Source organism: Macaca nemestrina, chromosome 7 (genome assembly GCF_043159975.1).
Source record: "Macaca nemestrina isolate mMacNem1 chromosome 7, mMacNem.hap1, whole genome shotgun sequence".
NCBI classification, from domain to species: domain Eukaryota; kingdom Metazoa; phylum Chordata; class Mammalia; order Primates; family Cercopithecidae; genus Macaca; species Macaca nemestrina.
Genome location: NC_092131.1, coordinates 6,747,283 through 6,760,430, shown reverse-complemented (window position 1 = coordinate 6,760,430; position 13,148 = coordinate 6,747,283). Strand labels below are relative to the sequence as shown.

Sequence of the window (13,148 nt, the reverse complement as noted above, 5' to 3'; positions counted from 1 at the left end):
AAAATAACAGAGAAAAGAAGGGCCAGTCCTGGATCGATGATGACTGCTGGTGGCGTATGAGTCATAGACAATGAATACGTGTCTGGAACTCTGAGGTCCATCTCAAAAGATACCTAGTCTATTCCCTATTTCAAGTGAACCTACAGACAGATGGCAAAAAACAGAATGTATATGTGTTTGGTTTTCATGTTTATGAATTTTTATTTTATATTTATAATTGGATCAATGAGAGAATCAATTAATAAATATATAAATAAAGATGAATAAGGGCTGGGTGTAGTGGCTTACACCTGTAATCTTAGCACTTTGGGAAGCCAACGCAGGTAGATCTCTTTAGGACAGGAGTTCAAGACCAGCCTGGCCAACATGATGAAACTCCATCTCTACTAAAAATACAAAAATTAGCCAGGCCTGTGCCTCTAATCCGAGCTACTTGGGTGGCTGAGACACATGGATCTCTTGAACCCAGGATTCAAAAATCTGCTTGAACCTGGGAGGTTGCAGTGAGCTAAGATCACGTCACTGCAGCGTGGGCAATAGAGCATGATTCTGTGTCAAAAAAAAAAAAAAGATGAATAAGGTTAAGCATTGTCCAATTATAAAAATATGTGGAAAGACAACAAACACTATTAATACATACTGAAATTGGTGACTACTAAAGATAAGTCTTGCATACCTGTTACCTCTTTGAATGAGATAGACAGTATAAATTATTGACCATATTCAAGTTCTGGGTCAGGGACAAGTCCAAAGTTATTTATTTATTTTTTTTATTTTTATTTTTTTTGAGATGAAGTCTCACTCTGTCACCTAGGGTAGAGTGCAATGGCACGATCTCAGCTCACTGCAACCTCCGCCTCATGGGTTCAAGCAATTCTTGTGCCTCAGCCTCCCTAATAGCTGGGATTGCAGGCATGCGCCACCACGCCTGGCTAGTTTTTGTATTTTTAGTAGAGATGGGGGTTCACCATGTTGCTCAGGCTGGTCTTGAACATCTGACCTCAAGTGATCCACCTGCCTTTGCCTCCCAACGTGCTGGGATTACAGGCATGAGCCACCACATCCGGCCAGTTATTCATAAAAAAAAAATGAAATATACCTCAAATTAATGAACATGCAAATGAGTATAAATGTTTACACATTCATTAATTTGAGGTATATTTGAAAAGCAAGGATCAGTGGAGAGAAGGTCTCATTTTTGTTGTCATCTCTTCTGCTCTGTACTCAGAATGGAAGCACAGAAGCTGGTTTTCACTGGTTAAGAGCTATCTCTGTGCTAGAAGCTGGACACCAATGTGAGTAATAGTCAAAGTTCTTATCCCATCTTGGGTGTTTGGTTTAAAGGTTTATAGTGCATAAACAAAAAATATGAAATATAATCCAATAAGGCCATGAGTAGCCTAGGGATAAATATGGAATGGATAGGGAATGTTACACTGAGGGATGCTTGTATGAAAAGCATGTCCTGTGTTATTATGAAAGGTAGTAATGAGGGGATGTGGTATTGTGAGGCTGACTGTATATACAAATTAGAGATATCAAGGCTTCTCTTGGGGTTTTGTGAGTGATAGTGTTTAAAAGTTATTAGTGGTGAATTAATGAAGTAATAAATAAAGTAACAAAGAATGAAGAGCATCAGAGCTAATCCTGGATCAATCATGACTACCGGTATTGGGTGGGTCTTAGTCAGTGAATACCTATCTGGAACTCTGAGGTCCATCAGAAAAGAAATACAGTTTTTTCCCTCTTTTGGAAGTGATCATATAGACAGATGTCAGAAATATGCAGGGGTCTTGTTTTTGCTGTTTGTGAGCACGAATTTTCAATCTATTATTATAATTCAATCAATGAAGCAACCACTAAACAAATATACAAATAAATTATGTTGGATGGGACTAAGCATTGTCCAACTATAAAAACAATTTGTGAGGCAAGAAAAACTACGATATGGTCAGGCGTAGTGGCTCACACCCGTAATCCCATCACTTTGGGAGGCCAAAGTGGGTGGATCACCTGAGGTCGGGAGTTTGAGACCAGCCTGGGCAACATGGTAAAACCCCGTCTCTACTAAAAATACAAAATTAGCTGGGCGTGGTGGCATATGCCTGTGATCCCAGCTACTTGGGAGGCTGAGGCAGGAGAATTGCATGAACCCAGAAGATGGAGGTGGTGGTGAGCTGAGATCACACCACTGCACTTCAACCTGGGCAATAGAGTGAGAAGAAAACCTATGATATATATTGAAAACACCAATACCATTAGGAAATAAGTGGTATGAGGTTGTTATTTCTTTAGTTAGGGATGTTATAGACAGTGATAAATAATAATGAATGTTTATGTGTTGTGTCAGTCGCGTGGCTGATACTGTCTGGCTGTGTAGAGTAAATAAAATAGATGTTATCCCGAATAACCTATATGACTGAATCAGTGGAAGATAGAATGCAAAGAGTAACGCAGATAATGTCTTAATCTTTTCTGATCATCTCTTGTGCTCTGTACTCCTCAAAATAAACACACTCTGGCTGATTTTATCATTCTTTTTTAATGGGAAGATCCATGATTGCATCTATGTGTTACATGGTGTATGGAGACCAATGTGAGTGACAGTCAACGTTCTTGGTTTCAGTGTTTTTTAAAAAAGATATTCGTAGTATTACTAAGAAGTAGAAGTGTTAAATATAATCATTGAAGGTAAGCTTTGGCCCATTTGTAAAAATAGGATTAATATAAAGCATTATGTTGATTAATGCATATATATAAAACATTGAATTTAATTAATGAAAGAGATGTATTGCTGTGAGTAGTATTGACAGAGACAGATATTAGAGCTATTTAAGGATTTTACTCTCAAGTTTTTGTGGCTCTAAGATAATTATTTTATTGTTAGTGAACTGATAAGTTAATCAATAAAAACACGTAGACATGAATTAAGAAAACGAGGTCCAAGCTTGAGCCGGTGATGACAGCTGGTGGCGTGTGAGTCATGGATGGTGAGTACTAAGTGCCTGGAACTCTGAGGTTCAATATAATAGAAATCTAATCTATTCCTCTGTTGAAAAAAATCCTTTAGATAGATGTTAGTGATATTGAGGGCTATTTGCTTCCAATTTTACAGTTCATTGATTATGATTGTATTAATATAAATGAATTAATGAAAGAATCAAACAAAGATTTAAATGATTAAACATGAAGAGAGAGAGAGGCATATTCTAATTGTTAACATATGTGGCAAGGAAAGAAATACTATTAATTAATTTGGAATGGATAATAAATGGGCCATCGGTTTTAACTCTCTGGCTAAGAATCATAGAGCCATTGTAACACTGATTATTAGTTATCAATGGCTATGTGATTTTTTAGGTCAATTCGCAGGTCAACTGGGTCAATTGTAAGTTCAATATTTATTTTATTAAGGGGAAAATAAGCAAATATTAACATAAATCAATAAATACCATCTGACAGAGTAAATGGAAGGTAGAATGAAAAAACTAATGGATAGAAAGTCTCACATTTTGTCTTCTGCTCTTCCTTGTAATCCTCAGAACAGTCACTTCCTGCACTGATTCTGCCATGAGCACTTGCTCTATGGCTGTTTTAAGGAACCTGCAGACAAAGGTCAGTAATCGTCAAAGTTCTTGTCTTAGTTTGGGCCATTTAAGAGTGGTCAATGCATTATTAGTAGAAAACATAATTAAAGAAGTCTAACCATGGCCCAATGAACATGGGGTTGATATGAAACATTATGTTGAGTAATGCATGTTTGAAACAATGAGGTCAGTTCAAGAAACAGGTCTAATTTCTGTAGGAACTGATCTTCAGATAGACAACAGGGTTATCACAGCTCTTGTTGTATTTTTTTCTGATTCATGTCTATTTCCTTATTATAAAGTAGTAAATTAATAAATAAATGAAATAGACAAAGTATAAATGAAGAAAAAGATTGATGGTCTGTGGCCTGGTCCAGAGATGATGACTCGTGGGTATGAGTCAAGGATGATGAGTAATAGAAGTCAGGAAGTTTAAGCTCCAGTATAAAAGAAATCTAGCCTATTGCTCAGTTGGAAATGATCCTGTAGACAGTAGTTAAAAATATTCAGTTATTGGCTGGGCGCGGTGGCTCACACCTGTAATCCCAGCATTTTGGGAGGCCGAGGTGGGCGGATCACAAGGTTAGGAGTTCGAGACCAGCTTGACCAACATGGTGAAACCCCATCTCTACTAAAAATATAAAAATTAGCTGGGTGTGGTGGCGAGTGCCTATAATCCTACCTACTTGGGAGGCTGAGGCAGGAAAATCACTTAAACCCAAGAGGTGGAGGTTGCAGTGAGCCGAGATTTCACCACTGAACTCCAGCCTGGGCAACAGAGTCAGACCCTGTCTCAAAAAAACAAAAAACAAAAAACCCAAAATCAATTATCCTATACCCTATTCTTATGTTTTTGTAACTCATGGATAATGATTATATTATTACAAGTAAATTAATGCATGAAGAACTCAAGTAAAAGAAATAAGTGAATAAAAACATGGCCACATCTGGACCAAATATAACATGTGTAATAAAGCAAGTCACAGTACTGATCTATTGCTCAGGAAGTGGGAATTGTGTCAGATTTTTAATCTCTCACAATGAGAAACATGTAGACAAATATATGAGTTGTCCATGTTTATGTTGAGTTGTCTTTGGTTTCCTGGTTGTTTGTCTTATCCCTAAATAGGGATGTTGTTTATATAAATAAAAAACTAATTTTAAAGAGGGCCAGTGACAAGAATTTGTTCTACAACAAGAGCTATTGTGGTCACTAAATTCCATTACAAAGTGACATCATCTGTTATTACTTTGATCATGATCAACTATGCATGTGCTACGATGATCCATGCTATAGTCTAGATCATGTGTAAGGATACTGATTTTATCTTAATAATGAACAAATGCATGTTAATAATAATCAATTAGCTAAAAAGGATAAAGCAAGGGCCAGTAGCAAACATGTCTGGAAATAATGGTTGTGATGTAACTGGGTCCAGAGATTGTGTTCTTCTTAAAGCAAGTATTTTGGCTCTTACAAGTGTTTGCATAAGGAGGCTATACATAGATGCACATTATCAGACACGTTCTGGGTTTCTGAGAGTTTACATATTGTTCTGTTTCTTTACAAAGAATGAATAGTTGGCCAAATTGGTTTGTGAATGAATGAATGAAGTGGTATCAAGCACTGTTCATTGGTATGAAATTGCTCTGAAACAAGTATTTAGATGAATCTAATTATGCATATGGGAGGTCCAAAGATTTAGGTTGTTGAGTGCATGGGTGGAGGCATTGAAGCTGGCATGTTTTGCAGAGAACTCTCATTCTTGATTCAGGTGTTGGATTCAAAGGCATCCATTTAATTTATTTAAGTTCTGGGGTACAAGTGCAGGATGTGGATGTTTGTTACTTGGGTAAACGTGTGTCACTGTGGTTTGCTGCACCTATCAACCCATCACCTAGGTATTAAGCCCGGCATGCATTAGCAATTTTTCCTGATGCTCTCCCCACCCTTCCCTGACAGGCGCCAAGGTGTGTTGTTCCTCTCTTGTGTCCATGTGTTCTCATTGTTCCGCTCCCACTTATAAGTGAGAATATGCAGTGTTTGGTTTTCTGTTCCTGCATTAGTTTGCTGAGGATAATGGCTTCCAGCTTCACCCATGTCCCTGCAAAGCACATGCCCTTTAATGGCTGCATAGTATTCCATAGTGTATATGTATCACATTTTCCTTATCCAGTCTATCATTGATGGCCATTTGGGTTGATTTCATGTATTTGCTGTTGCAAATAGTGCTGCAATGAACATACATGTGCATGTATCTTTATAATGGAATGATTTCTATTCCTTTGGGTATATACCCAGTAATGGAATTGCTGGGTCAAATGGTATTTCTGCTTCTAAATCTTTAAGGAATCACCACACTGTCTTCCACAATGGTTGAACAAACAGTGTAAAAGCTTTCTTATTTCTCTTTAACTTTGTTGGCGTCTGTTTTTTCTTGACTTTTTAATAATTGCCATTCTGACTGGTATGAGGTAGTATCTCACTGTGGTTTTGATTTGTATTTCTCTGATGATCAGTGATGTTGAGCTTTTTTTCTTGTTTGTTGGCTGCATGTATGTCTTCTTTTGCAAAGTGTCTGTTCATGTTCTTTGCCCACTTTTTAATGGGGCTGTTTGTTTTTTTCTTGTCAATTTGCTTAAGTTCCTTGTAGATTCTGGATATTAGAACTTTGTCAGATGGATAGATTGCAAATTTTTTCTCCCATTCTGTAGGTTGTCTGTTCACTCTGATGATAGTTTCTTTTGCTGTGCAGAAACTCATTAGTTTAATTAGATTCCACATGTCAATTTTTGCTTTTGTTGCAATTGCAAAGGCATCTATTTCAAATGCAAAATTAATAATTGAATTAATGTGACAAAAAAGAGGAACTTTCTGGCTAATTGTAAAAAGAGCATGAACCAATTATAAAAATTAATCTAAACTTGCTCACCTTTCATTTATTAGAATATTAGAGCACAGTCAAAATTTAAGATGTTTCATTCTTTTTACCATTTGCTTTCTGCCCTCCAGAATGGATTATCATTGGTGAAGACCTGGCTGGTAAGTCTCTGGGAAAGAAGGCTATAGGCCCATAAATATAATGTGCAAAGTTCTTGTTCTTGGGTGGGGTATTTACTCCGAGGTATTCATTGTATTATAAAATAATGCATAAATGACTACATCAATATACAGAATTAAAAAAGAACAGGGATGAGAGTGTGTTACATACCAAAAATTAGAATGAGTCCGATCAGAACATCTGTGGAATTATATATTTTTAATATCCCGAAACACTGAATTTTATGAATAAATTAATAAATCAGGAATGTTCCTTCTTTTAGTAAGGATCATATACACAAAGAATAGTAATAGTCAACGTTTTTGCTCTGGGAGAATGGTGAGTTCAAGTTTGTTTTGTTAAGAGAAGCAAATAAATAATTTCACAAATTTACCAATATCTAATTACAAATAGCTAAGCAAATCAAGGAGGGAAACATGGATCAGTTTTTGATATTTTCACTCCCTTTTTGTAAGGGATATTCCTGCATATTTTGTGTATAAGTTTTTAAAGGTATAAAATAATACATATTTATTTTTCCTTTTTTTCACCATCTGCTTTCAATTCCATAGAATGAACACACTCATCATTACAATGATTCTGTAATGATGAAGACATTCATGGGTCAGTGTGAGTAATGATCCAAGTTCTTGTCATTGTTGGATGGTCCATTTAGGGTATTTAGTGTATGATAATAATAACACATAATCAGTGAAGGCTACATAAGGACCAATGGTAAGATTGTATTATAAATCAAGTTTCATGATGACTACTGTTTTGCACAACAGCAGTCCTTTTTAAAAGAGGAGCTCTACATTTTTAGCTCTGTGGGTATGGAATATGGAGTCAGATGTATGTAACTCTCATAGTTTTTATGTTAGGTGGTTCATTTAAGGGTATTCCTGATATTGTTAAAATGGATAATATGTTAATTAATAAGATGGCGCTCCATGCACAAACCAGAGATAAGAATGTGGCATAAATCATTGTTTGTGATCAATTTCTATGATGGTTACTTCATGTTCACTAAATCGAAACCTAAATCTAGGTCTTTTCATTTGGTAATATCCTCTTTCATTTGGTAATATCATCTACAGGATGGATAGACCAGAGCTGATTAAATTATTCTTCCATGATGAGGAACTTTACCTTATCCCTTGGAGTAAGGAGAATGTCATGCAATGTAAGTAATAAAGTTCTTGGGTTGGGTTGTTAGTTCATGATTTCTACTGTCATTTAAAAAGATAATTAAATTTTAAAAGGTCATGCATAGGCCTATGATGAGAATGTGTTATGGACCGAAACTAATCCAATTTAGCACAAGTGAAGTATAAGGAAAAAAAACTTAGCTTTTCCATTCATTTTCAATAGTTAAATGTCACATTATATGTTTGTCTCACTGATTATTTATAGACTCTTCTCTTGATAAAGGCTGTTACTCATTTATGGAGTCAGTATTCTAGTTGTTGAGTAGGATGGTGGTTCAAGCTTGTTCATTTGATATCTAAAAATGTTTCAAATTAAATGTAGAGGGGCCATGTCTGGACCGATGATGTGAACGGAATGCATCTGAATAAAAATTATGATCAATCATTTTTGAACAACTGAGGTCCACTGCAAAAAGAAGAATTAATATGTAAACCTTTGTGGGAATAATGTCAGGCAAGTTTGAGAATCTAGTTCCGGAGCTTGAGAGGGTTCACAGATACTGATTTTATACAATTAGCAGATCCACTTCTGTGGATCAACACACAAGTATATTCATGAGTAAAGAAAAGGAGGTTAAGACATGGACCAATTCTGAAGGCATGTTGTAAAGCAAGGAATATAATTAATTCCGTTCTGAAATACCTTGGTCCATCAAGAAAAAGAAAACAGATTAAATTTGTCACCACTTTGGGTAAGAAGCATCTAGATAGAAGTATTTAATAGTCAATGTTCTGCTCCTAGTTTGCTGTGGGTTCCCAGATGTTTGATTCATTAAGACAAAAAAAATTAAAATTAAACAAACAAATACGTGTATAGCTAAATAAATGGGTGCCAAGTATGAACCAATGATAAGGGTATTTCATTATTTTCTACATCTGCTTTGTAAGCCCACAGAACAGAGGTAACTTGGCTGTTTTAATAATTATTTAAAGGATGAAGATCTTGACTGTTACCCATGTGGCCAAGGAGAGTGTAGAACAGGGCAAGTCAGATTAAGTTTTTATTCTTGGTTTAGGCTTTTGTTAGAGATGATGATTATTTATTATTTAAAAAGAAGAAATGACTTTATGCAATCATAAAATCCAAGAAGACCATGCCTGAACCAATGATAAGAATGAATCCTGCCAAGTGTCATTTTGCAAAACGAGATCCATTTAAAAAGAGGTTTGGTTTGCTACCTCTTAGATTAAGGAGATTATAGGCTGTTTCGAGCCTTAGTCAAAGATCTCGTTCTTGGGTTAGTTGTGGTTCTCTTGAGTTTTATTATTTTATTAAAAATAATAAATAGTTAAACAAGTACAAAGCGTTTATGCTAGTAAAATTACAATGGCCGCTCATGACCAATTGGGAGATTATACCATGAAACAAGGATTTGTTTAACTTGGATTAACTGTTTTACCACTGTTTGAGGAGGTCATGGAAAGACTTAAATGATAGTCAATTTCTCCCCTCTTTCTTGGGAGTAGATTCTTTGTTGTTGACTTTATATTTGAAAATGAGTAACAATTAATAATTAAGTAAATTAATGAACAACAAAAACATGAGAATGGACAAGAATATTCAAATGATAACATTTCATGAAGCAAGAATTATGATCAACACAATTCTGCTTCTCTGAAATCCATTTAACAGAAAAGAGTCAGTCTGTTTTCTCTGTGTATAATGAGGTCAGAAACCGGTGTTAAAACATTCAGTGTTCTTGTTTTTGTATTTTGTTGGGTTCATGGAGTTGATTGTTATGATTAAGGAAATAAGTATATAAAAAAGTAAATTAGAAGAGGGCAAATCATGAACCAGTGGTTAAAGTGTGTTTTGAAACAAAGATTATAAGTATTGCAGTTCTGCACCACGGACTTTTATGAAACGAAACCTTCATCTTTTATATCTTTATTTTAATCGTACACAGTACCATTCTGCATATACTACGGATATATTTTAGACATTTTTGCATGCTACTTACATTGAGTTTTTTTCACTATCTCAGTTACAAATTCTAGTGATTTATTGGAGGTGGTGTTAGGAAACCCCTATACCCCATATTTTAAAATTTTCTGGCAGGTGATATCGGAGAGAGTACTAAAATAACTAATATTAAGGTATTAATTTCAGCTCAACAAGTATTGATGCTAATTCTTGTCAGACCCCATGTCAGGAGTGGCATTTATATATGAATTTAGTTCCACTCATTAAGTAGCTCTGTGAGATTAGATGGAGACCCACTTATAAATGCAACAATTCAATAGAATAGGGAAGGTAGATGGGCTCTCTGTGAGGTTAGAGGGAGACCCACTTATAAATGCCGCAATTTGATAAGATAGGCCAGGTAGATGGGCTTTCCAGAAGCACAGAAGGTATGCCTTCAACTCAATCTTAGTGTCAGGTGAGTTGTGGAAGAGATGACTCCTGAGCCAGTGACAGACTCACTAGTCTGTAGCTCCGCAAAGCTGGGGACCACACTCCTCTCCTTCACTGCTCTGCCCCTTGTGCCTTACCTGGAGAGCACACACAATAAGCATCTGTTGAATGAGTAGGTGAATACATGGTGAATAAAAGAATGGAGGAGTGAAGCAGTACATGAACAAATGAGTCTTTGAGTAAACACAGGAATGAATAAATGAAGTAATAAAAATGGGAAGGAGTACATGAATGAGTGAATGGATCAATGATAGGTCCATGAGTGACTGAGTCAGTGATAAGTGGATAAATGCATGGTGAGTTAATGAGTGGGTGAGTTCACGTGTCAGTAGAAATGTCACAAAGTGAATGAGTGGATGATGAAAGACTAAGTCAATGAGCAAATGAATGGAAGACTAATAGGTCAAGGAGTCAAGAAATGAAAGACGAACATGTAAATGGATGAGTGAATCAATGGGTCCATGAATTCCTGAATGAATTTATGAATTAACGGATAAATGAAAGTCAATTAGTAATAAGGAAATAAATGAATAGATGAGTCAGTGTATGAATCAATCAATGAGTTAATGACTCAGTGAAGAACCAAATGAATGAATTAATCTATGAATGAGTGAGTTTACAAATGAATAAATCAAAGAAAGAGGAAACAATTGAATAAATTAACTGGGTAGATAAGTCAGTGAATGAAACAAATTATGAGTGAATAGATAGACAAAAGGATGGATAAATGATGGATATTTTATAGCTAATGAATAGAACAGTGAATTAGTGAGTGAGCAAATGAGTCAGTGAATGAGTATGTAATCAAGGAATAAAGTAGCTCTGGGAATGAGTAAGTGAATAAGTGAATGAGTCAATAAATTAGTGAATTAGTCACTTATTGAAGTGTAAGGCAGTGAGTGAATGAACTCACACTGGGACTCTTTCCCTGACTGTTCCACAGAGAATAGTCATGCCCCAGCTTCACACCACAGCATAAATAATCAGGGCACCCACCCTACACTATCGTGGGCGTTTGTTTACATGTGATCACTAAACTGATGTGCCGCAGGGGCCAGGAACTGGGTCAAATTATTCTCTCTATCCCTGGTGCCTGCCCAGCTCTGAGCCTCGGAAGAGCACAGTAAATTGTTGCTGAATGAATGAACAATAGCTAAAAATACATGTGCTTTTTTGGAACCAGGATGGGCCGTCTGAGAATGGCCTGGGAGCTGTTCTTTGGGGAGGTGTGCTGTGTGTCAGATGGTTTGTGGCATCCTCCTACGCAAGTGCAGATTCTGCCTTGAGTCCAGCTTCCTGTGTCCAGTGCCAGACAGTGAGACAGGATACTGGCAGTTCAAACTGCCCTGGACGTTGGCCCATCCTTGGGCAATGCTGGCTTGGCATGGTAGAATGGAAGCCCTAGGTCTTCCCGAAAGCTGCCCTTGCCTCTGCCAAGACAGGAGATCAGAAATAACTCGGTCTTGTTTTTATGCCTTCAGCAAGTAGGCCCACTCCATGCCTTTCTAAGCAAACCACATTCCTCCTTGCTGTAGTTGTGGGACATTGGGTTGAAGTACCCCTTAACCTTTATCTGGTAGATGAGAATAACAATCTCCTGCCTGGGTGGATGTGCTGCTTTACAGGAGGTTATTTAATACATGTTACATACATAGCGTGGTACCTGGGAGGAAACAGATGTTTCAGAAACGTTACATGCCAATTTTCTTCATCCCCACCCAATGTAGCTATATTTGATGATTTAAAATGCATTAATTTAAAAGCTCTCAAATGAATGTGATACTCAAATTCCCCTCTTCCAGAAGATTGGAGAGTTCAACTGAGTTCTAGGAAGAATGCCAGTCTGGATGGTATTCTGGGTCAGTCCAGAACTTCAAGATGGCATGGCATGCCCTTCTACCAGGGAACAGTCAACCAGAAAAATGAGTTGGCAATATCCACGCTCTATGTAGGACACATACACGAGACCCACCCTTCATCTCTCTACCCTTCCCTCCCTTCCTTCATTCAACATATAGGTATTCAGGGCCCACTGTATGCCTCACACTGACCATTTCTTGTCTTCTCTTGTCTTGGCTGGCTCCTGACCCTGGATTTCATCTCTCACTGCTGTTCTCACGTCCTTCCTTTGAACTTGGCGATTGGTTCTTGGTCATCTGGTGTGAATACTGCCCTCTCCTTCATGAGGACTTGATTTGGGCTTCCTACTTCAGAGCACATCAGGTAGACTCCCCTTTCTTAATTCGGGGCATTGGGGACCCCTATTCTGACTCTTCCAGGTCAGCCGTTTTCCATCTGGGCAAGCTTCAGCCCCTTATAAGAGGAGCTTAGGCTGTGTTGGTGGCAGGGTGACCTCTGAATGCTGGGGTTGGGCGGCAGTGGCAGCATGGAAGGCTTCGGGCTAGACTCTGAGATTCACTTGGTGCCTGAAAGCTGGTCTTTCAGAGGAGTTAGGTTGTCACTGCCCCCCTGTCCACTGAATTCCTTGAATAATGAGGCAAAACGACCTTTCAACATTCAGCAACTTGCAATTAATTTAGTTTTCCCATCCCTCCCACTGGTTACTCAGCCTGTGCTGGGCCTGACACAAATGTCAGCCCCTCTCCTACCTTCACAGCCCCCCGCCCTCTCCCCTAGCTTCCTTCCCACAGTCCTCTGTTCACATCTGCCCTTCCTCACTCCTCCATACCCATGCCAGAACCCACATCACATTGTCTGCTATGAGCTGCCAATTTATCCCAAAGGGCTATGAGCTTCTTGAGGCAGGTGTTCTTTTTATGTCATTATAATCCACAGAAGGTCTAGACATCAGGAAATGTTAGGTGAATTAGGTGTTCATCCAGTCATTCATTTATACAAAAGGTGTTGGGCCCTTTCTGTGTGCCACAGGCTGGGT

The 13,148-nt window shown here is 37.6% G+C and overlaps 1 protein-coding gene and 5 non-coding genes across 55 annotated transcripts in view; all 6 read left to right on the top strand.

The window, feature by feature from the left end:
* The window catches only part of LOC105467408 (uncharacterized), a 153,689-nt gene that overhangs the window by 100,879 nt on the left and 39,662 nt on the right, over positions 1-13,148 (top strand). For 44 of the 50 annotated variants that reach the window (XR_011625520.1, XR_011625516.1, XR_011625506.1 and 41 more), the window contains 2 exons: positions 1,229-3,615; positions 6,601-12,475. Coding sequence is in view for 2 of the 50 variants with exons in the window: in XM_071099586.1 (XP_070955687.1) it covers positions 7,810-7,811 (2 nt within the window). In the remaining 48 variants the exon portion in view is untranslated. The remainder of the gene's footprint in view (positions 1-1,228; positions 3,616-6,600; positions 12,476-13,148) is intronic. The other 6 variants (XR_011625512.1, XM_071099586.1, XM_071099585.1 and 3 more) reach the window with 4 other exon arrangements.
* On the top strand, positions 30-101 carry LOC112424224 (small nucleolar RNA SNORD113/SNORD114 family). Its single transcript, XR_003014944.1, has one exon. It is a non-coding gene; the product is annotated as a small nucleolar RNA SNORD113/SNORD114 family (small nucleolar RNA).
* Positions 1,649-1,720, top strand: LOC112424258 (small nucleolar RNA SNORD113/SNORD114 family). Its single transcript, XR_003014974.2, has one exon. It is a non-coding gene; the product is annotated as a small nucleolar RNA SNORD113/SNORD114 family (small nucleolar RNA).
* LOC112424236 (small nucleolar RNA SNORD113/SNORD114 family) lies at positions 2,950-3,024 on the top strand. The gene has a single exon (XR_003014956.1). It is a non-coding gene; the product is annotated as a small nucleolar RNA SNORD113/SNORD114 family (small nucleolar RNA).
* On the top strand, positions 3,957-4,030 carry LOC112424199 (small nucleolar RNA SNORD113/SNORD114 family). The gene has a single exon (XR_003014924.1). It is a non-coding gene; the product is annotated as a small nucleolar RNA SNORD113/SNORD114 family (small nucleolar RNA).
* On the top strand, positions 8,171-8,243 carry LOC112424201 (small nucleolar RNA SNORD113/SNORD114 family). The gene has a single exon (XR_003014925.1). It is a non-coding gene; the product is annotated as a small nucleolar RNA SNORD113/SNORD114 family (small nucleolar RNA).